General features: G+C 41.3%; 1 protein-coding gene across 5 annotated transcripts in view; it reads left to right on the top strand.

Moving 5' to 3' along the window:
* Positions 1-23,598, top strand: part of ZMPSTE24 (zinc metallopeptidase STE24) — a 46,352-nt gene extending 22,754 nt beyond the window's left edge. The window contains exons 7-10 of one of the 5 annotated variants that reach the window (XM_005543839.3): positions 1,872-2,056; positions 15,774-15,878; positions 20,321-20,464; positions 21,893-23,598. In XM_005543839.3, coding sequence (XP_005543896.1) covers positions 1,872-2,056; positions 15,774-15,878; positions 20,321-20,464; positions 21,893-22,117 — 659 coding nt within the window. In that variant the 3' untranslated portion in view covers positions 22,118-23,598. Of the gene's footprint in view, positions 1-657; positions 2,057-15,773; positions 15,879-20,320; positions 20,465-21,892 lie in introns of those variants that run through there. The other 4 variants (XR_012421975.1, XM_005543840.4, XR_012421976.1 and 1 more) reach the window with 4 other exon arrangements.
* The last annotated feature ends 459 nt before the right edge of the window (positions 23,599-24,057 follow it).

Below are 24,057 nucleotides of genomic sequence, written 5' to 3'. Positions count from 1 at the left end.
TAAGTTTGTTTATTCCTGTAGGGTAAAACTCTGTGCTTCGGGATTTGGCAAACTTTTGGAAAGCATTTTCTGCATCCAGCTAGTTGTGGAAACGTTTTCTCTTTAAAAAGTTGTCGAGATGCTTGAAGAAGTGGTAGTCAGTTGGCAAGAGGTCAGATGAATATGGCAAATCAGGCAAAACTTCATAGCCCAATTTGTTCAACTTTTGAAGCATTGGTTTTGCGATGTGCAGTTGGGTGTTGTCTTGGAGAATAATTGGGCCCTTTCTGTTGACCAATGCTGGTTGCAGGCATTGCAGTTTTCTGTGCATCTCATCGATTTGCTGTGCATACTTCTCAAATGTAATGGTTTTGCCAGGATTCAGAAAGCTATAGTGGATCAGACTGGCAGCAGACCACCAAACAGTGACCATGACCGTTTTTTGGTGCAAGTTTGGATTTGGGAAGTGCTTTGGAGCTTCTTCTGGGTCCACCCACTGAGCTGGTCATCGCTCGTTGTTGTATAAAATCCATGTTTCGTCTCACATCACAGTCTGATAGAGAAATGGTTTGTTGTATAAAATAAGAGAAGATGACACTTCAAAACAATGATTTTTTTTATTTTTATTTTTGCTCAGCTGATGAGGCACCCACTTATCAGGCTTTTTCACCTTTCCAGTTTGCTTCAAATGCCAAACGACCGTAGAATGGTCGACATTGAGTTCTTCGGCAACTTCTTGTGTAGTTGTAAGGGGATCAGCTTCGATGATTGCTCTCCATTGGTCGTTGTCATCTTCTGATGGCCTACCACTACGCTCCTCATCTTCAAGGCTCTCGTCTCCTTTGCAAACTTCTTGAACCACCACCGTGCTGTACGTTCATTAGCAGTTCCTGGGCCAAATGCGTTGTTGATGCTGCGAGTTGTCTTTACTGCTTTATGACCCATTTTGAACTCAAATAAGAAAATTGCTTGAATTTGCTTTTTTTTTTTTTTTTTTGTGAGAGAGTCTCCTGCTGCTGCCCAGGCTGGCGTGCAGCGGCGACATCTCTGCTCACTGCAATCTCTGTCTCCTGGGTTCAAGCAATTTTCATACCTCAGCCCCACGTGTAGCTGGGATTACTGGCATGCGCCACCATGCTCGGCTAATTTTTTGTATTTTTGGTAGAGACAGGGTTTCACCATGTTGGCCAGGCTGGTCACGAACTCCTGACTATAAGTGATCCGCCTGCCTCAGCCTCCCAAAGTGCTGGGATTACAGGTATGAGCCACAGTATCCGGCTGAATTTGCTTTTTGTCTAATATCATTTCCCTTATCTAAAATAAATATAAAATAAACAGCAAGTAATAAATCATTAGCAAAAAACAAAACGAGAAATGTGCATTAAAATGACATATAACATAACCATATTTAAGAATGTATTCCAATATCAAACAGCAAATTTCAACAATGCAAAAATCGCAATTACGTTTGCACCCATCTAATACATGTACACTTTTTCTTGACAATAATGGAACCTTATATATATGAAGTTTTGTATGCTTCACAATATATTGGTGAGCTTTTTCTTGTTAAAATTCTTTGGAAGTATAATTTTTTTCTGGCTGCTTAAAATTCTATTTTATAGTTTTACTATAATTGAATCATTCCATAACTGTTGGATGTTTAGGCTTTACTTATTTACTTATTGCTATAAAGCTGTGATGAGCACATTTATTGGCAAAAAAACAGACACTCTCCACTTCTGGTGGTGAATTATATTGATATGGTTTTTCTTCTATTAAACGATTTTAAAATGTTAATGTCCTTTCCAGTAATTAAATTTCTAGGAGTCTCTCCAAAGGACCCCAAACTTTTTAATTATATTCCATGCTTTGAACTGTCTTTTCCTTAGGATCTAAACGCTCTTCCCACAGCAATGCTTATTTTTATGGCTTCTTCAAGAACAAGCGAATAGTTTTGTTTGACACTCTACTAGAAGAGTACTCTGTACTAAACAAAGACATCCAGGAGGATTCTGGCATGGAACCCCGCAATGAGGAAGAAAGGAACAGTGAAGAAATAAAAGCTAAAGTTAAAGTGAGTTCTTTTTTCCTAAGAGACTCTACCTTAGTTTTTATACACAGTTCCTGTGACAACTCAAAATAACATCAATTTCTATGCAGTGAGTGTTGAATTCAGGGAGACTATCAAATAAAAAACCATGGCTCCTTTATAGTTCTGGTATTTAGGAGAGTTTACCACTATTATTACATGCTAACTACCTTGCAAGCTTTTATAGAATGTAGAGATTAAAATTGGAAGCTCTGTAAGAAAATTCATATGATTATAAGCTGTCTTTAAAACAGTAACTTGTGTGTGTGTGTGTGTGTGTGTGTGTGTGTGTATAAAATTTCTGATGTGTTTATGATCAAAGAATTCCCACAAGCAAGATAAAAAGATAAACATCTAATTTTTAGCTTTATTAAGACAGTAATTATAGGCTTTGGCAATGGAGAGACTTGGATTTGAATCCTGGTTCTGTCATTTAGTAGCTTTGTATCCTTGGATACATTATGTAATTTAGTCTGTTTTATTTGTTTAACACACATTTATGAAATGTATACTCTGTGCTGAGATACTTTGCTTGGCACTAGGTACACAAAAATCAAAAGGAATACCTTCTTCTTAAGCTTACAGTCCAAAGGGGAGCTAGTCATGCAATCACAGTACAATACGTTAATTGCTACTGTCAAGCTTTAGACTCTAGATATAGTGGGAGCACAAGAAAAGACATTTCTCGAATCTGACCTGAGAGTCTGAGAAAGCTGCTTCTGAATCCTTTTCCTGGATAAGACTGACTGATATTGATTAGCAGAATTTAAAATATCAAGACTAAATGGGGGAGAGGGGACAATGATAAGAAACAATACAAACTGTCAGAAACGGTCATCAGTATTTGTATGTGTGATGGAATGTGCCTTTGGTGTCATACAGAGATGATTTTAGATCCCTGTTCACTCACCATCTGTGTAACTCTGTGCAAGTAAGTTAAGCTTTCATTTATCTATGTATTTATTTATTTTGAGATGAGGTCTCATTATGTTTCCCAGGCTTGTCGAACTCCTGGCCTCAAGTTACCCGCCTGCCTCGGCCTCCCAAAGTGCTGGGATTATAGGCGTGTGCCACTGCACCCGGCCAAGCTTTCTAAATCTTTGATTTCTTAACTGAAAGATGAGGCCAATAGGGTTTCTCAAGCTCCACACTATTTTTTGGGGACAGATAACGTTTTTGTTGTGGGAGGCATCTTGCGCATCATAGGATGTTTAGCAGCATCCCTGGTCTCTCGCCACTAGGGGCCATTTCCCCCCCACAACCTCCAAAAATTGTGACAATGTCTCAGAATATTGCCAGATGTCCCCTAAAGGTTCAGGTGGGGTCAGGTCTCCCCTGGTTGAGAAATACAAGGCTAAAGATGCCTACATTTTAGGATTTTGAAGATTAAATCAAATAATATGTGTGAAATACCTTGTACTGTCTATCAAAATGTAGAGAGTACCAGAAAATGATTAGCATCTGAGCATCTGTTTTGACCCTAAAAACAGGTTCTAGTAAAGTACCTAGCCTATTATAAATATGTAGAGGAAATAAAATTCTGTGAAGGGATTAGAAGACATATTAAGGTCATCTTATAGATAGGAAAACTGAAGTCCAGAAAGAATAACCCAGTGATAGCACTAGAGAATCATGCAAGTTTAGAAAGTTAATCTGCTTATGGTCGGGCGCTGTGGCTCATACCTGTAATCCCAGCACTTTGGAAGGCCAAAACAGGTGGACCACTTGATGTCAGGAGTTAGAGACCAGCCTAGCCCACATGGTGAAACCCCATCTCCACTAAAAATACAAAAATTAGCCGGGCATCGCGTGCCTGTAGTCCCAGCTACTCCAGAGGCTGAGGTGGGAGAATCGCTTGAACCCAGGAGGCAGAGGCTGCAGTGAGCTGAGATTGTGCCACTGCACTCCAGCCTGGGTGACAGAGTGAGACCCTGTCTCAAAAAAAAGAAAGTTAACCTGCTTAAGAGGCATCTTAAGCATTGTCTAAACCTGGTAATGTTAAGTAATGTCTAAACCTAGACATTAGCTAATGGTGCACTGATTACAAGCAAAGTACAGAGATAACAGACGTTTAATGTCTATGAGAATAGTTTTCTTTGGCTACAAAAACAATTGAGTGGTCCTTTGAAGTATGTTGAATGGGATTTGACTTATTTTGCTGGCTGCTTTAGAGGCCCGCAGCTGGGTGTGGTGGCTCACACCTGTAATCCCAGCACTTTGGGAGGCTGGGGTTAGAGGATTGCTGGAGGCCAGGAGTTTGAGACCAGCCTGAGCAACATGGTGAGACTTCATCTTCTCAAAAAATAAAAAAATAGCTGGGCGTGGTGATGCCCACCTGTAGTTCTAGCCACTCGGGAGGCTGAGATGGGAGAATCACTGGAGTTCAGGAGGTTAAGGCTGCGGTGAGCTGTGTTTGCTCCACTGCACTTCAATCTGGGCAACAGAGCGAGACCATGTCTTCAAAACAAACAAAAAGAGCCTGCTTTGCTTCATTGGTTAACTACAAATATTTTACTGTCTAAATACATATTACATGACAAGATACAACAGACATAGTTTTACCCTAAAGAACCTACAGTAGAGGAGACAAATAGCCTAGAGTTTAAGGCAGGGCATGGTAAATGTCATGAGTAGCAGCTGATATAGTGTGGCTTTCAGAAATGGAGATATTGATGCAGATTCTAATGGTCAGCAAGTTTCTTAGAAGTGAGGCTATTTGAAGTAGGTAGAAGTTTGACTTGGGGCTGGGGTTTTTCAGGTTGAAGGCTAGGAATAAATAGAGATAAAGTTCACAATGCCTGTTCTGAAACTAATGATTAAATGGATTCTTGTAGATGGGGATAGGAAGGTAGGCCAGGACCAGTTTTTTGAATGCTTTTTCCTGAAGCCATCAAGTGATTGTTTCCAGTGGCCTGGAAAGTTTAATTTGGGTAGAGGCCCAAGCTTATTTTAGGAAGATTCAAATCTGATGGCAGAATATAGAATAGAGCAAAGATTGGAGGCAAGGAGACTTCCAGGAGTCTACTGCATTAAGATGACCAAGATAAGCGTGAGATAATGAGGGCCTGCGCCAGAATGAGAGGTCCAAGTAAGTGCAAGAGTCATAATAAAGGATGGATTGAAAGTACAGTCATGCTCCACATAATGACATTTCAGTCAATAATGGACCGAATATGCTACCATAATATTATAATACCATGTTTGTAACCATACTTGTCCTAAGGTTACATATGCTTAGATACACACTTACTCACTATTGTGTTACAGTTGCCTACAGTATTCAGTGTGGTAACATGATAGACAGGTGTTTGTGTAAGTGTACACTATGATGTTTACACAACAAAATCACCTAACAACACACTTACCAAAACATATCCCCATCATCAAATGATACATGACTGTACTTAGAGATTGATATTATGGGAAGTGAAGGAGAAGGTCAAAGATTGACTCAACAAGCCGGGTGCGGTGGCTCACGCCTGTAATCCCAGCACTTTGAGAGGCTGAGGCAGGTGGATCACCTGAGGTCAGGAGTTTGAGACCAGCCTGGCCAACATGGTGAAACCCCGTCTCTACTAAAAATACAAAAATTAGCCAGGCATGGTGGTGGGCACCTGTAATCCCAGCTACTTGGGAAGCTGAGGCAGGAGAATCACTTGAACCTGGGAGGCAGAGGTTGCAGTGAGCTGAGATTGTGCCATTGCACTCCAGCCTAGGCAACAAGAGTGAAACTTCGTCTCAAAAAAGACTCAACAGTTATTACTTTATTGCTTTTTGGCACATGTACCACTGGTGAGATCATTTTAGGTATATCAACGTTTTAAATTTGATTAGTTTTATATCTATTAATGTATATTGGGGGGAAAATGAAACTAGTGTATCAAACTCATGATTTCATACAAATGTATTGTCACTTAGGATAAGGCTAGTTTTAAAAAGTGGATTGGTTTAAAGAAATAAGTAAATAATTACATGGAGGGTACACAGATGTGGTGGAAGTTTAGGAAGCAGATTTATTCAGCACTTGCTACTGAATGCCTACTATGTACAATGCAGTAAGGGATGCAAAGATGGTGTTAGCCTGGATGGTACAGAGAACATGAAGCTTTTCATTTTTAACAGAAATTTAAAGAAAAAAACTAAAGTTACCTGAAATCCCACCCCTTAGAGATAACTAACATTTTGATGAGTGTGTCCATAATGGCTATTACATTTTAAAAGATAACTGGGAAACCTGGCTGGAATTTTACCCTTCAGAAGACAAATAGAAGAATTGAAACAACCTGTCTCAAAAGCAATTTAAGGCCAGGCACAGTGCCTCACGCCTGTAATCCCAGCATTTTGGGAGGCCAGTGTGAGAGGATTGCTTGAGGCCAGGAGTTTGGGCAACATAGCAAGACCCCTATCTGTACAGAAAATTTAAAAATGCAAAATGTTCAAAAGCAATTTAAGAAAATAATTTTAAATATATATAAGCTGCCCTTTTGTAGAAGACAGCAAGTATTTCCCCAGTAAGTACTAGGGTTATATGAAAGTCTTCCCAGTTGATAAATATGATGGAAAGGATGCAGGCTCCGGAGAGGTGGATTTTACCCACTATTTAGTAGCAAGACATTTTAATTTCTTACCTCCTTTTCTTCATCTCTAAAATGAAGACCTTTCTTCCCATCTGCCCAACTTGGTGTTGTGAGGATCAAATGAGGTAGTGTATGAATTTTGTAAAAAGGAAAATGCTAAGAAAACTAATAGATGGGCAGTACCTATTTTTGTTCTCTTATGTGAAATTAGAGTGGGAAGAAAAGAAAATCGAGGGCTAAGAGTCTCTCATGAATAAGAAAGTCTCCTTTCTGTGGGAAGTGATCCACACTGTTTAAGCTGTAATCATTCCACGTCAGCATATCTTTGAGTGTGACCCTGATGCTGTTCTAAACAGCTTCCTAAATCCAGACATCAAACCAAGAGACGAGAGCATATCCTGAACAATAGAGAATTGGTTGTTTTATAAAATAATGCATAATTCATATTGGAAAGCAGGTGACTGGTGAAAACAGAAGCCTAAGGACCATGTTACTTTGTGTAAAATAAGGCTATTAATACCTGCCTTATAGTAGTGAAGATTAATGAACTGTTTGTAAAATATCTGATACCTACAGTATCTGTACATAGGCAGTTAATAAATGGAAGCTGTTATCACTGTTATTATTAAACAAAAACATTAGCTATATTTTTGCTTATTACTAAAGTAGAAAAGTCGGCCTGGCACAGTGGCTTACCCCTGTAATCCCAGCACTTTGGGAGGCTGAGGCTGGTGGATCACCTTAGGTCAGGAGCTTGAGACCAGCCTGACTAACATGGTGAAACCCCATCTCTACTAAAATTACAAAATTAGCTGGGTGTGATAACACATTTCTGTAGTCCTAGCTACTTGGGAGGCTGAGGCAGGAGAATCTCTTGAACCCGGGAGGCAGAGGTTGCAGTGAGCCAGGATCGTGCCATTCCACTCCAGTCTGGGCAACAAAAGTGAAAGTCTGTCTCAAAAAATAAATAAATAATAAAAGTAAAAATAAAAAAGTTAGAAAACATCAATAACAAAAATAATGATCCAACAAACCATAAACATCTTACTAGATATATTTCTAGTCTTCTAAACTATAATTTTTTTTTTTTTTACCATTTTCCTTTTATTGAATATATGGATTGTTTCCAATTTTTTGCTGTTAAAAATGTTTCTGCAGTATTTTTGTATGTAATCCTTCAGTTGTAACTCTTAATTTTCCCTTTAGAGTAGTCTATAAATTGGTGCTTTAGTTTGTTACTCCTTCATGACCATTCCCTGAAGGTACAGGTAAGTGTGTGTCTCTTAGCTCTTTAAGGAACGAGGTTAGTTATGTGATGCGTTTCTCTACTAAATGTACTGTGACCCAAACTCTAAAATTTAAATAGGAAAGAGGTAATAAATGTTAATCATGTATTGCAAATCACTATAATTTATCCCTCTTTCTCATACAAGGGACCTAGCTTCTCTATATGTGGTCATTTTCCTTTAAAAAATGAGGAACTGGTGAAAGAGGGGGAAAGTGGTAGAATATCTAGATTCCAATAAATCTTGTCTGTGTTCTCATGAGGCTGCATTTTCTCAGCTGTGTGAAACAAAATCTATTCCAAGTTCATCTTTTTTTTTTTTTTTTCTTTTTTCTTTTTTTTTTTTTTTTTTTACGTAATTTGCTCTTTTCAGTAGCTGAAGCGTATTTCAAAATCTTTAACCTGAACTTTCTGGGATATATGTTCTCTAACTGTTGCAGGGTACTGTATGTGTCCAATGGATCAAACTTGTTTATTATTTTATTCAAATATTTATATCTTTATTAATATTTTATTTGTTTGGTGTTTCCATTATTGATAGGGGTCTGTTACTATCCTTTATTATAGTAGATTTGTCAAGTTTTCTTTGCAATCTTTTTTTTTTTTTTTGAGACGGAGTCTTGCTCAGTCACCCAGGCTGGAGTGCGGTGGCGCGATCTTGGCTCACTGCAAGCTCCGCCTCCCGGGTTTACACCATTCTGCTGCCTCAGCCTCCCGAGTAGCTGGGACTACAGGCGCCCACCACTACGCCCGGCTAGTTTTTTTGTATTTTTAGTAGAGACGGGGTTTCACCGTGTTAGCCAGGGTGGTCTCGATCTCCTGACCTCGTGATCTGCCCGTCTTGGCCTCCCAAAGTGCTGGGATTACAGGCGTGAGCCACTGCGCCCGGCCTTCTTTGCAAATCTTACAGTTTTGAAATAATATATTCTGAGGCCAGTGTATAGTTACATGCAAATTAAAAATTAATGTATCCTCCTGGTAAAGTGAAATTTTTATGATTGTGTTGTGGCCTTCCTAAATAATCCTTTTTGCCTTTACGTTGCCTTTAAGTTGGCTGGGCACGGTGGCTCACGCCTGTAATCCCAGCACTTTGGGAGGACGAGGCGGGTGGATCACCTGAGGTCGGGAGTTCGAGACCCACCTGACCAACATGGAGAAATCCCATCTCTACTAAAAATACAAAATTAGCTGGGAGTGGTAGCGCATTCCTGTAATCCTAGCTACTCAGGAGGCTGAGGTAGGAGAATCGCTTGAACCCAGGAGGCAGAGGTTGCAGTGAGCTGAGATTGTGCAATTGCACTCCAGTCTAGGCAACAAGAGCTAAATTCCATCTCAAAAAAAAAAAAAAAAGTTGATTTTGTCTGATATTAATACAGGTGTCCCAGCTTTCCTTCGGTTAGTGTTTGTTAGAGGTTATCTTTTTTATTTTTTATTTTATTATTATTATTATTATTATTTTTGAAACGGAGTCACACTGTCGCCCGGGCTGGAATGCAATGGCATGACCTTGACTCACTGCAACCTCCGCCTCCCGGGTTCAAGTGATTCTCCTGCCTCGGCCTCCCGAGTAGCTGGGATTACAGGTGCCCACCACCAAGCCTGGCTAATTTTTTCTATTTTTGGTAGAGATGGAGTTTCACTATGTTGGCCAAGCTGGTCTCAAACTCCTGCCCTTGTGATCCGCCCACCTCAGCCTCCCAAAGTGCTGGGATTACAGGCATGAGCCACTGCACCCGGCCTCAGAGGTCATCTTTTTACTTAAAAAAAAAAAAATTTAGTGATGGCCGGGCGCAGTGGCTTATGCCTGTAATCCCAGCACTTTGGGAGGCTGAGGCGGGTGGATCACGAGATCAGGAGATCGAGACCATCCTGGCTAACACGGTGAAACTCCATCTGTACTAAAAATACAACAAATTAGTCAGGCATGGTGGCAGGCACCTGTAGTCCCAGCTACTCAGGAGGCTGAGGCAGGAGAATGGCGTGAACCTGGGAGGCGGAGCTTGCAGTGAGCCGAGACCGCGCCACTGCACTCCAGCCTGGGCGACACAGTGAGACTCCGTCTCAAAAAAAAAATTTAGATAAAATTCACATAAGATTCACCATCTTAACCATTTTAAAGCGTGTAATTCAGTGGCTTATAGTATATTCAAAAAGTTGTATAACCATCACTAAACCACTATCTAATTCATCCTTTTACTTTTAACCTTGGCCTTTTATTTTCAATGTCTCTTGTATATAGCATGTTAATAGATTTTATTATGGTTGTTTTTAAAGCTATACTGACAGTTACTATCTTTTTATTGACAGGTTTAGTTTATGTATGTTGTGATTACTGACATATTTGGAATTATTTCTGCCATATTATTTTATGCCCTTTGTGTCTCTTTTCTGTCCTTTCTGTTCTCCACCCTTATCTTCTCACCTCAACACAACATATACACCCTCCCACTTTTTTCTAAGAACTGATTGAAGGTTTTTAAAAAATTCTGCTTAGGTCATTATTCATCTTTGGATGTTCTAGTATTACTATTCTTTTAATGATTGCCGCTAAAACTTAAGCATGCACACATATCTGAAGATCTTAAAATACATGATATCTTCACTATTTCCGGAACAATCCAGGGTCCTTAAATACTTTGAAACCATTATGCCTTTCATCTTTTATTTTAGTTTTATCCTGTTGTTTATCCCCCAAATTGTCATTTTTTTTTTTTTGGTCTTATACAGTTATCATTTAGATTCGTCTATATGCTTATCTGTTTTTCTGCTTAACATTCCTTATTCACCTCACATCTTTTAGAAATCATTTTCCTTCTTTCAGAAGTATATACTTTAGGATTGTCTTTTTCTTTTTTTCTATGAGATGGAATCTCACTCTGTCACCAGGCTGGAGTGCAGTGGCGTGATCTCAACTCACTGCAACCTCTGCCTCCCGGGTTCAAGCGATTCTCCTGCCTCAGCCTCCCAAGTAGCTGGGACTACAGGCACAACTACAGGCACACGCCACCATGCCCAGCTAATTTTTGTACTTAGTAGAAACGGGGTTTCATCATGTTGGCCAAGATGGTCTCGATCTCTTGACCTTATGATCCACCTGCCTCGGCCTCCCAAATTGCTGGCATTACAGGTGTGAGCCACTGCGCCCCGCCGTGCTTTAGGAATTTATTTGGAAAATTCTGGTTTTGTTTTTATTTTGCTCTTATTCTTGGATATCAATGCAGAAATGACAGCTCTTTTATATTTAAAGATAATCATTCTGCCAGGTGCTTACACCTATAATCTCAGTACTTTGGGAGGCCAAGGCTGGAGGGTCACTTGAGCTCAGGAGTTCAAGACTAGCCTGGGGAACATAGCGAGAACTTGTCTCTACTAAAAATAAAAATTAGCAAATTAGCTAGGTGTAGTGGTGTGTGCCTATAGTCCCAGCTATTCAGGAGGCTGAGGTGGGAGGATCTTTTGAGCCCAGGAGATCAAGGCTGCAGTGAGCTATGATCGTACCACTGCACTCCAGCTTGGGCAACAGAACGAGACCCTGCCTCAAAAATAAATAAATAAATAAATACGTAAATAAATACATAAGATAAAGATAGTGTTCTATTGTGTTCTGGATTTTTTTTTTTTTTTTTTTTTTGATACGGAGTTTCACTCTTGTCCCCTAGGCTGGAGTGCAATGGCGCTATCTCGGCTCACCGCAACCTTTGCCTCCCAGGTTCAAGGGATTCTCCTGCCTCAGCCTCCTGAGTAGCTGTGATTACAGGCGCCCGCCACCACGCCCAGCTAATTTTTGTATTTTTAGTAGGGACGGGGTTTCACCATGTTGGCCAGGCTGGTCTTGAACTCGTGACCTCAGGTGATCCACCTGCCTTGGCCTCCCAAAGTGCTGGGATTACAGGTGTGAGCCACCGGGCCCGGCCCATGTTCTGGATTTCTTTGTTGTTCCTGTTGAAAACATCTGGCTCTGAGCTTATTGTCTTCTTTTTTTATTATTATTATTTTTTTACATTTACAAATTAGGATGCATTTTTTTTCCCTTTTTTTGTGAGACAGTCTTGCTCTTGTTACCAGGCTGGAGTGCAATGGCACAATCATAGATCACTGTAGCCTTGAACTCCTGGGTTCAAGCCATCCTCCCATCTCAGCCTCTCAAGTAGCTGGGACTATAGGCGCACACCACTATGCCTGGCTAATTTTTAAAAAATTTTTTTGTAGAAACAGGGTCTCATTATGTTGCCCAGGCTGGTCCATGACTTTTTGTTTCTTAATTTATTCCTTTATTTTGGTAGAAAACATCCTCTAGTACCTTCCTGAGAAAGATTACATCGGTAAAGTTTTAAGTTTGTATGCTTAAAATGCCTTCATTTTTCTGTCATACTGGCTTGCTACTTAGACTGGGTATAGAGTTCTAGATTGGAAATACTTCTCCTTCAGGATTGTGAAGGCATCGTTTCATTGCCTGCTTGATTCCAACACTGCTGATGAAGTATCTGAAGTCATTCAGATTACTGATCCTGGCCAGGCATGGTGGCTCACGCCTGTAATCCCAGCACTTTGGGAGGCCAAGGCAGGCGGATAACTTGAGGCCAGGAGTTCGAGACCAGCCTGGCCAACATGATGAAACCCCCGTCTCTACAAAAAATATAAAAATTACCTGGGCATGATAGCTCATGCCTGTGATCCCAGTACTCGAGAGTCTGAGGCACAAGAATTGCTTGAACCTGGGAGGTGGAGGTTGCCGTGAACTGAGATCCTGTCACTGTATTCCAGCCTGGGTGGCAGAGTGAGACCCTGTCTTAAAAAAAAAAAAAGGCCGGGCGCGGTGGCTCAAGCCTGTAATCCCACCACTTTTGGGAGGCCAAGACGGGCGGATCACGAGGTCAGGAGATCGAGACCATCCTGGCTAACACGGTGAAACCCCGTCTCTACTAAAAAATACAAAAAACCAGCCAGGCGAGGTGGCAGGCGCCTGTAGTCCCAGATACTCAGGAGGCTGAGGCAGGAGAATGGCGTCAACCCAGGAAGCGGAGCTTGCAGTGAGCTGAGATCCGGCCACTGCACTTCAGCCTGGGCGACAGAACGAGAGTCCGTCTCAAAAAAAAAAAAAAAAAAAAAAAAAAATTGCTGATCCTTTTGTTACTTTTTTTTTTTTTTTTTTTTTTTTTTTTTGCTTTTCTGGAAGTTTGTTAGATCTTTCTCTGTTTCATTGTTCTAAAATTTCACATACCCTGATGGGGATCTGTTTTCTTCCACCGTGTTATATGTATCACACTGTTTTCATCCACTGTGATGTATGCATTAGGCTCTTTTATTCTGGAAATCGAGGTCTTGTGGTTATAAGAATTTTCTGGAATTATTTTGTTGATTTTTCTCCTCTCCATTTTTAAAATTCTGTCTTTTCAGGGCTCCTCTTACTCAAGTGCTGGATTTCTTATACTGAACTCTCCTATCTTTTTAACCGTCTTTTCCATTTTAAATATATCTCTTTCTACTTTCTAGAATTCCCTCATCATCTTCCAATTCTTTTTTTTTCTTTCTTTCTTTTTTTTTTTTTTTTGAGATGGACTCTTGCTCTGTCGCCCAGGCTGGAGTGCAGTGGCACAATCTTGGCTCACTGCAAGCTCCGCCTCCCGGGTTCATGCCATTCTCCTGCCTCAGCCTCCCGTGTAGCTGGGACTACAGGCACCCGCCACCGCACCCGGCGAATTTTTTGTATTTTTAGTAGAGAGGGGGTTTCACCATGTTAGCCAGGATGGTCTCGATCTCCTGACCTTGTGATCCTCCCATCTCGGCCTCCCAAAGTGCTGGGATTACAGGCGTGAGCCACTGCGCCTGGCCTCATCTTCCAATTCTTTTATTGAACTTACTTTTTTTGTTGTTGTTGTTGAGATGGAGTCTTGCCCTCTCACCCAGGCTGTAGTGTAATGGCACAATCTCAGCTAACTGCAACCTCTGCCTCCCGGGTTTAAGCAATTCTCCTGCCTCAGCCTCCTGAGTAGCTGTGATTACAGGTGCGCACCACTACGCCCAGCTAATTTTTTTTATTTTTTATTTTTGTATCTTTAGTAGAAAAGGGGTTTCACCATGTTGGCCAGGCTGGTCTCGAACTCCTGATCTTGTGATACACCTGCCTCAGCCTCCCAGAGTGCTGGGATTGCAGGCGTGAGTCACCATGCCCGGCCTTCAACTTGGATTTCTAAGAATTTTTTTATCTGCATTTTCCATGTTACAGCACTTTGTTATTTTTTCTTAGGTACAGTATCTTAATTTTCTAAACTTTCTCTTTATATAATTTGTTTATTTCATGTTGCTTTTTTTCTGGATCAGATCTTCCATGTTAACAACTTACCTCATATGTCTGGTAAATCCTTGGTTATTTGCTCCTTAGTAAGAGAATGGGACTAGGCCGGGCACAGTGGCTCATGCCTGTAATCCCAGCACTTTGGAAGGCTGAGGCGGGTGGATCCCCTGCGATCAGGAGTTCGAGACCAGACTGGCTCACATGGTGAAACCCCGTCTCTACTAAAAATACAAAAATTAGGCAGGCGTGGTGGCGCATGCCTGTAGTCCCAGCTACTCAGGAGGCTGAAGCACGAGAATCACTTGAACCCAGGAGGCGGAGGTTGCAGTGAACTGAGATCGTGCCATTGCACTCCAGCTTGGGCAACAAGAGTGAAACTCCGTCTCAAAAAAAAAAAAAAAAAAAAGAAATAACTATTGTTAACATTTGTATATACTTTGTCTACTTTTTATATTTGTATATTTTTATATACACATTCACATTGTTTCATAATTAGAATCATACCATATATTTTTAGTTTGTGTCTTTCTTCACCTAATCATTTTCCAATGTCAGTACATAATCCTTTTTTTTTTTTCTTTTTTTTGAGATGGAGCCTCACTTTTTCGCCCAGGTTGGAGTACAGTGGCGTGATCTTGGCTCACTACAGACTACGCCTCCCAGTTTCAAGCAGATCTCACGCCTCAGCCTCCTGAGTAGCTGGGATTACAGGCATGCACCACCACACATGGCTATTATTATTATTATTATTTGAGATGGAGTCTTGCTCTGTCGCCTAGGCTGGAGTGCAGTGGCGCGATCTCGGCTCACTGCAACCTCCACCTCCCAGGTTCAAGCAATTCTGCCTCAGTCTCCAGAGCAGCTGCGATTATAGGCACCTGCCACCATACCCGGCTAATTTTTTGTATTTTAGTAGAGACAAGGTTTCACCATGTTGGTCAGTCTGGTCTTGAACTCCTGACCTCGTGATCCGCCCACCCTGACCTCTCAAAGTGCTGGGATTGCAGGCATGAGCCACCACGCCCAGCAACATTTTGTATTTTTAGTAGAGATGGGATTTTGCTATGTTGGCCAGGCCAGTCTAGAACTCCTAGCCTCAAGTTATCTGCCTGCCTCGGTCTCCCAAAGTGTTGGGACTGCAGGCGTGAGCCACTGTAATTGGCCCTAATCTTTGAAAACAAAATTTCTAATGGTTTCGTAATACAGTGTGACTATCATATAACTTTATCATGATTTATTTAACTATTGTCCCATTGATAAAGATTTCTATTTCTTCCAGTTTTTTTTTTTCCCTAATCTAAGTTAGTCTAGAGTGTAAGCTTTATGTAGTCTGGAAATGTCCATCTTGTTCGTCATTCTGTCTTCAGTGCTTAGCCCACTGTCTCATGTGGAGCAGTGGTTCAGGGAATGTTTTGTTAAGACAACAGTTTTGAACAAAACTGATTATTTCTTTAAGTTAAAATCTATGAAGGGCTATTACTGGGTTAAAAGATAAAACTTTTTAAAGGTTCTCAATAATTTATTTTTCTTTTTTTTTTTTTTCAGAATAAGAAACAAGGATGTAAAAATGAGGAGGTACTTGCTGTACTAGGCCATGAACTGGGGCACTGGAAGTTGGGACATACAGTCAAAAATATCATTATTAGCCAGGTAAGTGTGGAGTGACAATTATTTTTTTATGGCATGGTAGTCAAATTAGAACTATGGCAGGCATGAGAGGTCATATAAGAGAGGTCAAGACAGACACCACAGCCAGGCTACCTGGTTTCCCATCACAGCTCCCTGACTTACTACCGGTGTGACCTCAGCCAAGTTCCTTAACCTCTGCCTCTGTCTCCTCATTGAATGATAATACCTCATAGGACTGTTTAAGAATTAAGTGAGTTAATACATGTAAAGATTTTAGACTAGCACCTGGAATGTGGTGAGCACTATATAAATTATTATTATCACCACCATCACCTCCAGAGTAAGAACTTGGAAGATCAAAAGGAACAAGCCTAGATAAGTTGGACATTAAAATGCTTTTTTAAAATTAAATTAAAAATTTTTTTTGAGACGGAGTCTCGCTCTGTCACCCAGGCTGGAGTGCAGTGATGTGATCTCGGCTCACTGCAATCTCTCCCTCTCAGGTTCACGTGATTTTCCTATCTCAGCCTCCTGAGTAGCTGGGACTACAAGCACCCACCACCATCCCTGGCTAATTTTTGTATTTTTAGTAGACACGGGGTTTCACCATGTTGGCCAGGCTGGTCTCGAACTCCTGACCTCAGGTGATGCACCCGCCTCGGCCTCCCAAAGTGCTGGGATTATAGGCGTGAACCACTGTGCCCACCCTAAAATGCTTTTTTTTTTTTGAGATGGAGTTTCGCTCTTGTCGTCCAAGCTGGAGTGCAATGGCACGATCTCAGCTCACTGCAGCCTCTGCCTCCCAGGTTCAAGCAATTCCCCTGCCTCAGCCTCCTGAGTAGCTGGGATTACAGGCACGCACCACCACACCGGACTAATTTTTTTTTTTTCTATGTATTTTTAGTAGAAACGCGGTTTCTCCACATGAGCCAGGCTGGTCTCGAACTCCTGACCTCAGCTGATCTGCCCGCCTCAGCCTCCCAAAGTGCTGGGATTACAGGCGTGAGCCACCACGCCCAGTCTAAAACATTTTTTTCATTTAAAAGTTATTATTGCCAGGCGTGGTGGCTCATGCCTGTAATCCCAGCACTTTGGGAGGCCAAGATGGTGGATCACTTGAGGTGAGGAGGTCGAGGCCAGCCTGGCCAACATGGTGAAGCCCCATCTCTACTAAGAATACAAAAATTAGCCAGGCGTGGTGGCACACCTGTAATCCCAGCTACTCGGGAGGCTGAGGCAGAATTGCTTCAACCCAGGAGGCAGAGGTTGCAGTGAGCTGAGATCATCCCAGTGCACTCCAGCCTGGGTGACAGAGCAAGACTCCTTCTCAAAAAAAAAAAAAAAAAAAGTTGTATATTCATTGGAAATTGCAGAAAATACAAAAAGAAAGCAATTCCAATAATGTTCCTCCTCTGGGTTCCAGAACCTCTAAACCAACAGATGTTTAGACTTTGGGTGAAAAAGCACTATATCATGTTGACTAGTTCTGAGCATATGTGGCCTTAACTGAATCTTCAGTGGGTTTTCAGACCTTTAAAAAGGCTGGCTGAGCCAGGCATAGTGGCTCATGCCTGTAATCCCAATACTTTGGAAGGTTGATGAGGGAGGATCACTTGAGGCCAGGAGTTTGAGACCAGCCTAGGCAACATAGCAAGACCCCTTCTCTCCAAAAGGTTAAAAAATTAGCTGGGCTTGGTGGTATGCACCTGTAGTCCCAGCTACTTGGGAGGCTGGGATGAGAGGATGGCTTGAGTCCGGGAGATCAAGGCTGTAGTGAGCCATGATCACACCACTGCACTTCCAGCCTGGGTGACAAGGAGACCCTGTCTCTAAAAAAAATTAAAATAAAAAGGCCAGCTGGTTCTGGGTGATGAATTACAAGGGAAGACTTGTGAACTCCTGTGGGCACTTTCCTGTATCTTTAGGTATAGAAATGCATTCCTTGGCTTGAAGCTGTGTTGTGTGGATACATGGCACTGAGTAAGACTAAATAAATCCAGGTCCAAATTCAATTGAATTTTCAGTCTAATAAGGAAAATCACTGCCCCTTCCATGAGGGAAGGGTTCCAATGGAATCAGCCTACCACAAGGTGGTTGGCTGGTCCCTGAGATGTGGTACCTTATCCAGACTGGGACTGATTGCTTCTCCGGACAGACTGGACATATGGCAGGTGCCAGTGAGGAGGGTGTCTGTGTTGACTAATACGTTAACTCCATCTTTGTCACTGTGGCCACTCTATTCATAAGTCCCTTGACTAAGTCATGGAGTGGCTACAGAGAAAGGCTAGCTGACCTTCACAGAGCAGGTGTCTTCCCCAGTTGACCAAGAGCCTCCTTGACTGTGGGACTCTTTCGGTGAACATTAACATTAGGCCACCTATAATCAAACTCTGCAGTAATTTTGGAAGTTTTGTCACATACCTCTTTGCCAAATCTCCTTGTTAGCCATCCTCTACTTTTTTCCAAGGCCCTAATTATCCAGCCGAACCATTTTTTTTCCCACTGCCAATGAATTAGGATATATATCCTTGCCTCAGGCTCTCTCTCCTCCCAGGCTGAGTGGACAGTGAGATATACACCTTAAAGTTCCCCTCACCGAGAGTATATCCCTTCACCGCCACCTTCCAAGACCATCCCTGAGTGGCTCTGTAATGCCACAGCAGTCCACATTCATCTGGTGCCAGCATATTGTGTTAAGTTATTTGTAAAATAGGCTCTGATTTTTTTCCTGTTCAACTAATTGATTATAGGAAATGGCTTATGAGTAAGGGTTGGTTGAGGGTTGTTGGTGGCAGGAGTTGGTGTACTAGAGTATGAGCCACCTGCTTATTTAACTTACTGGTGCCTTCATAACTTGCTTCATTTCCACTCTTATATCTATCACTTATGCTTGATGATGAAGTGTTTCTGGGCATACCAGTTTCCTGGCTAGGCAGATTAACATAGCATCCAGTTCAGGAGGAATAGTTCAGGTTGCAGGATCATGGTATCCCATGACCAGGAATTCAGTCTGTAGTAGGGCCCAGTAGCAAACCAAAAGTTATTTTTCAAAAGGACAATGGTTACTTGACAAAAGTGGATGCATAGATGATAAGTGTAGGAGACTTCACTGAGTTTTCTGTTGGAGCTTGTCATATGGATCCACTGAGTGATAAGGATGAGGGCGAAGCTGCTTGTCCTTTGTCCTGGAGCAGCTGGTGAGCCTTCTTACGCTCTGAGCCCCATTCTAAGCTGACAGCTTCTTGGGTTGTCTCGTAAATGGTTTGGAGCAACCACTTAAATAAGGTCCATGTGGCCTCCAAGATCCTAATTTGCTACAGAAAAAGAATGTTGTGTGTTCTCCAACCTTACTCGAAGAGGTTGTATTTTGGTATAGATTTTTTATTTTTTTCCCCACTCATTTATTGTTCAAGATGGATCTACTTTCTCCCCTGACCTTTCTAACTATTTGGTACAGCTCCAGTGGGCCTAGAGAGGATTCAAGGGAAGCCTGTTGCTTTGGAGCCTCCACTTCAAAGTCAGGTGGGAGACGTTGTATCTGATTACAGTCTTATAAAACAAGGCCAGAGTCCATTCTAGCACTTCACCCTTTACAGAGAGAAAATATCCCATTGCTATTGACCACTTCAAACCCTCAATGATAGGAGGCTCCACTGAAGCTTGCCCTTATAGAAAATGATACAGTTTATACATTTGGGAACATTTTGTTTTACTTTTGAAATAAAAGTGAAACTAAAAACTACTGGCGGGGCAGGATGGCTCATGCCTATAACCCCAGCACTTTGGGAGGCTGAGGTGGGCGGATCACCTGAGGTCAGGAGTTCAAGACCAGCCTGGCCAAAATGGTGAAATCTCGTCTCTACTAAAAATATAGAAAAATTAGCTGAGCATGGTGGCAGGCTCCTGTAATCCCAGCTACTTGGGAGGCTGAGACTGGAGAATCGCTCAAACCCAGGAGGCAGTGGTTGCAATAAGCAGAGATTGTGCCACTGTAATCCAGCCTGGGCAACAGAGTGAGACTCCGTCTCAAAAAAATAAAAATAAGTAAAAACTACTTAAATAATTTGTTCTGTGATCACACTGATACCTTTCTTAAGATCACACTATGATTTCTTTTTTGTTGTCGTTTTTTTGAGACGGAGTCTCGCTCTGTTGCCCAGGCTGGAGTGCAGTGACACGATCTCAGCTCACTGCAAGCTCTGCCTCCCGGGTTCAAGCCATTCTCCAGCCTCAGCCTCCCGAGTAGCTGGGACTACAGGCGCCCGCCACCATGCCCAGCTAATTTGTTTGTATTTTTAGTAGAGACAGGGTTTCACCGTGTTAGCCAGGGTGGTCTCGATCTCCTGACCTTGTGATCCACTGCGCCCGACCACACTTTGATTTCTTATACTTTATGGATGCTACTGATCCCATAGTGAAATCAGCTTGGTAATAACTTAGAAATTTCATGTCCTTCTTTCTAGATGAATTCTTTCCTGTGTTTTTTTTTATTTGCTGTATTAATTGGTCGAAAGGAGCTTTTTGCTGCATTTGGTTTTTATGATAGCCAACCCACTCTAATTGGACTATTGATCATCTTCCAGTTTATTTTTTCACCTTACAATGAGGTAATGTATGATCTTTAAAATTATCACACATACGCTCTTACCTGCTTCAAATCTAGAGCTTTCAGGATAGTGGAAAAGGAAATAGAACAGTACAGTTTTAACAAATAGATGAAACAAAGTCTTTTAGTCCCTGGATTTACTGGTCAGTATGACAAAGTAGCAGAAAAATTCAAGCCCAAATAAATAAACGCTTGCATACTCTTAGGAAAATGTAAGTAGAAAATTAGACTTCAGTGGTGAACACCTAAAAGGACTCGGTAGAATGTTGTGTCCTAGGCCACATATTCACCAGTGCTTGGGTAAAAATCTTATGTGTGTGAGGGGACAAAGCAAACACTAATTGAGTCTGTGTATGGCTCAGTAGGGAGGCTTAGTGACTTCCTCTGCTCCATGACCACCTGCCTCCATATAGCCTGAGGGATCCACCCAAACCCACAGAATCAAAATCAGGTATTTTGTGGTAAATGAAACTTAAGAACATTGCTCTGTGTTAGCTCATTAGGGGTATTCCGTGTGAGTGATAATACATAGGTTAATGAGACTATATAACAAACCTGACAGTGGCAACATTTCATCATGTTTGGTAAGGCTTCCAAATTACACTAAGAAATAATATCGAAGATCTTGAGGTATCTCCATTCGGAAGAATTCTTTCTTGGGATAGATTGCAGAGTTAAGTTAAGATGAGCTAAATGAATCATATTTTTCTATTATGTATGGTAGGGACCCCAAGAAAGAAAAATGGAGGGGCATAGATCATATTCATATAACGTTTTCTGCATAAACAAAATAAATTTGGCAGAGGACTGAGATGTATTATCTTTAAACTCTTTTTTTTTTTTTAAGATGGAGTCTCACTCTGTCTTCCAGGCTGGAGTGCGGGGGTGTCATCTTGGCTCACTGCAACCTCCCTCTCCCAGGTTCAAGCAATTCTCCTGCCTCAGCCTCCCGAATAGCTGGGATTCCAGGCACCCATCACCACGCCTGGCTAATTTTAGTATTTTTACTAGAAACGGGGTTTCACCATATTGGCCAGGTTGGTCTCGAACTCCTGACATCAGGTGATCCGCCTGTCTCAGCTTCCCAAAGTGCTGAGATTACAGGTGTGAGCCACCTCACCCGGCCTGAGCATGACTTTTGAGTCTCATGTCAGCACTCAAAGTTTCAGATTTTGGAACATTTCAGATTTCAAGTTTTCGGTTAGGGATGTTTGACTTGTATATGTGTTTCTGGCCTGTTTGCTTGGGGGAAAATAAGGCTCAATTTATAATTTCCCCACCCTAGGTCCCCTAAATATTAGTGATCTTTCTTTTGTCCTGCCATTCCTCTTATCCCAAGCCAAACTTCCTCTACAGTCTCAGCTCATGGAACCTTCAGTAACAACAAAGAGGTAGACAGTGGCTAAAACCCTTTCATTTACTTTTTCAGGTTCTTTCTTTTTGCCTAACAGTCCTAAGCCGCAGATTTGAGTTTCAAGCTGATGCATTTGCCAAGAAACTTGGGAAGGCTAAAGACTTATATTCTGCTTTAATCAAACTTAACAAAGATAACTTGGGATTCCCTGTTTCTGACTGGTTGTTCTCAATGTGGCATTATTCTCATCCTCCACTGCTAGAGAGACTTCAAGCTTTGAAAAGTATGAAGCAACACTGAGATGCCCAGGGTCTGTGACTGAAGACATTCTGATTATTTCTGTCCTGGTAGCATGTTCCAGCTCTTGATGTTTTTAAACTTTTTTTTAAAAGAAAAATTAAGTACAGAAAAGCCCAGATTTAAATACGTTTAATATGTCATTTCAAAAATGATTTTAATAATTCATTTCTTAAAGAAAACACCGAATGAATTTTGAAGCTTAATGTTTTTAAAGGCATAGTTTTATCTTTGACATCTAATTTACCATCAAGTTGTAAAATTGTTTGGAAAAATACAGAACTTGTTTTATTTATATACTTACATGGAAACTGCATGTGAGGTGTTTGAGGGCATATGTTTGAAAGAGGGAGCACCACCTCGGGAATCCTTTCTGTGAGGCGGAAACCGTGGTCCTGAATCGTTGTGCTCATACCTAAGTTGAAATCTGGTCTTACTTTCATGCTGTTATGATTTCATCTGGTGAATCAGTGTTTTAAATAAGAAAGGTAATAGTTGGTAAGGCCAATATTATTTAAATGAAGGTAGTTAGAAAAATGCTCTCCTACCAAATTTTAAATTTCTCTCTTCCCTTTCTTGCTACACACTGATCAAGAGTTTTTCATAGTGCTTTGAAGTTAGAAATTATGTATAGGATATTTTAAATCATTGAGTTTTGTGTTTTGTTTGTTTTCATTTTTTGGAAAATCTCTGTCTTTATCTTTTTTTCCCACATGGTAAATATGATCCCATTGGGAGTAAATTGTAGCTTTTTCTCATTCATGCAGTAAATAATACATCCTTTCACTTAGCAGAGATGGCCATATTAAACACGTTTTGCTATGTTAAAAGTGGCAGAACATGAAAGACAAAAATAACATTTTTTAAGCAACATAAGAGTGAAATGAATCTCTATGACATTTCGGGAAAAAATATAGTTTTCTATCTCTTTCAAGGGCAGAAGAGTTTTCATTTTTATTTTTGTAATTTTATCTGTAAGTCATAAGTACTGCTTAATCAGGCCTGATTCTACTTTTGAAAATTACAGTTCTGGAAATGCAGATAGTGTTTACTTTGAAAACAAATGTCATGAAAGATTTCCAGTTTTTAAAGCTGTATGTTTCACTGCTTCATATCTCTGTCCACTTTCTGAATGAGAACTTAGTTTGTGCCTAGAGCTGGCACTCACTGATAATGCTTACCTTCTGGGCATTTATTCCAAAGTGGGATCGACTGTGCGCCTTTGGTATCTGACCATAAAGTCTTTTGTTCCACTGACATTTGGGTGATGTCTTCACATGGAAATATAATAAAAGTGAAAATCTAGTTTAGTACTGCATTATTTATTTTCCTGAGGCTAAAGAGGAGCAGTCCTATGCCTTTTATTCAGCATCCTTTATCTGTGACTTCATGCTCTGATAACTGCCTTTCCTTCCTTCTGTGCCTTTGAATACAAATTTCAGTTCTGCAAAAGTTAAACATTAAACATTGCCAATGCAAATGTATGTACTTTGTCTTTAGTTTGATATTTGTGTATCATTTGTTTAATTTGTGTATCGTTTGTTACCTGAACGTATGTTTATTACCCAAGAGGAACTAGGTGCTAGCAATGAAGAGGGGAATGAAGAAATAGCCCTAATGATGAGTGGTGTCAGCACCACCTAATGATGAGTGTCAGCACCACCACTCATCATTAGGCTTTACACAGAGTCTCTTCAGTGGCTTCCTCCTCCTCTGCTCCAGAGTATCACCAGCTCTTGCAGATATTTCCTTGGAAGCTTCATTTGGAACCATTCCTTCTCCTTTTTTTTTTTTTGAGACGGAGTCTCGCTCTGTCACCCAGGCTGGAGTGCAGTGGCCGGATCTCGGCTCACTGCAAGCTCCGCCTCCCAGGTTCACGCCATTCTCCTGCCTCAGCCTCCCGAGTAGCTGGGACTATAGGCGCCCGCCACCTCGCCCGGCTA

Source organism: Macaca fascicularis, chromosome 1 (genome assembly GCF_037993035.2).
Source record: "Macaca fascicularis isolate 582-1 chromosome 1, T2T-MFA8v1.1".
Lineage (NCBI taxonomy): Eukaryota > Metazoa > Chordata > Mammalia > Primates > Cercopithecidae > Macaca > Macaca fascicularis.
This window is presented reverse-complemented; position numbering and strand designations above follow the sequence as displayed.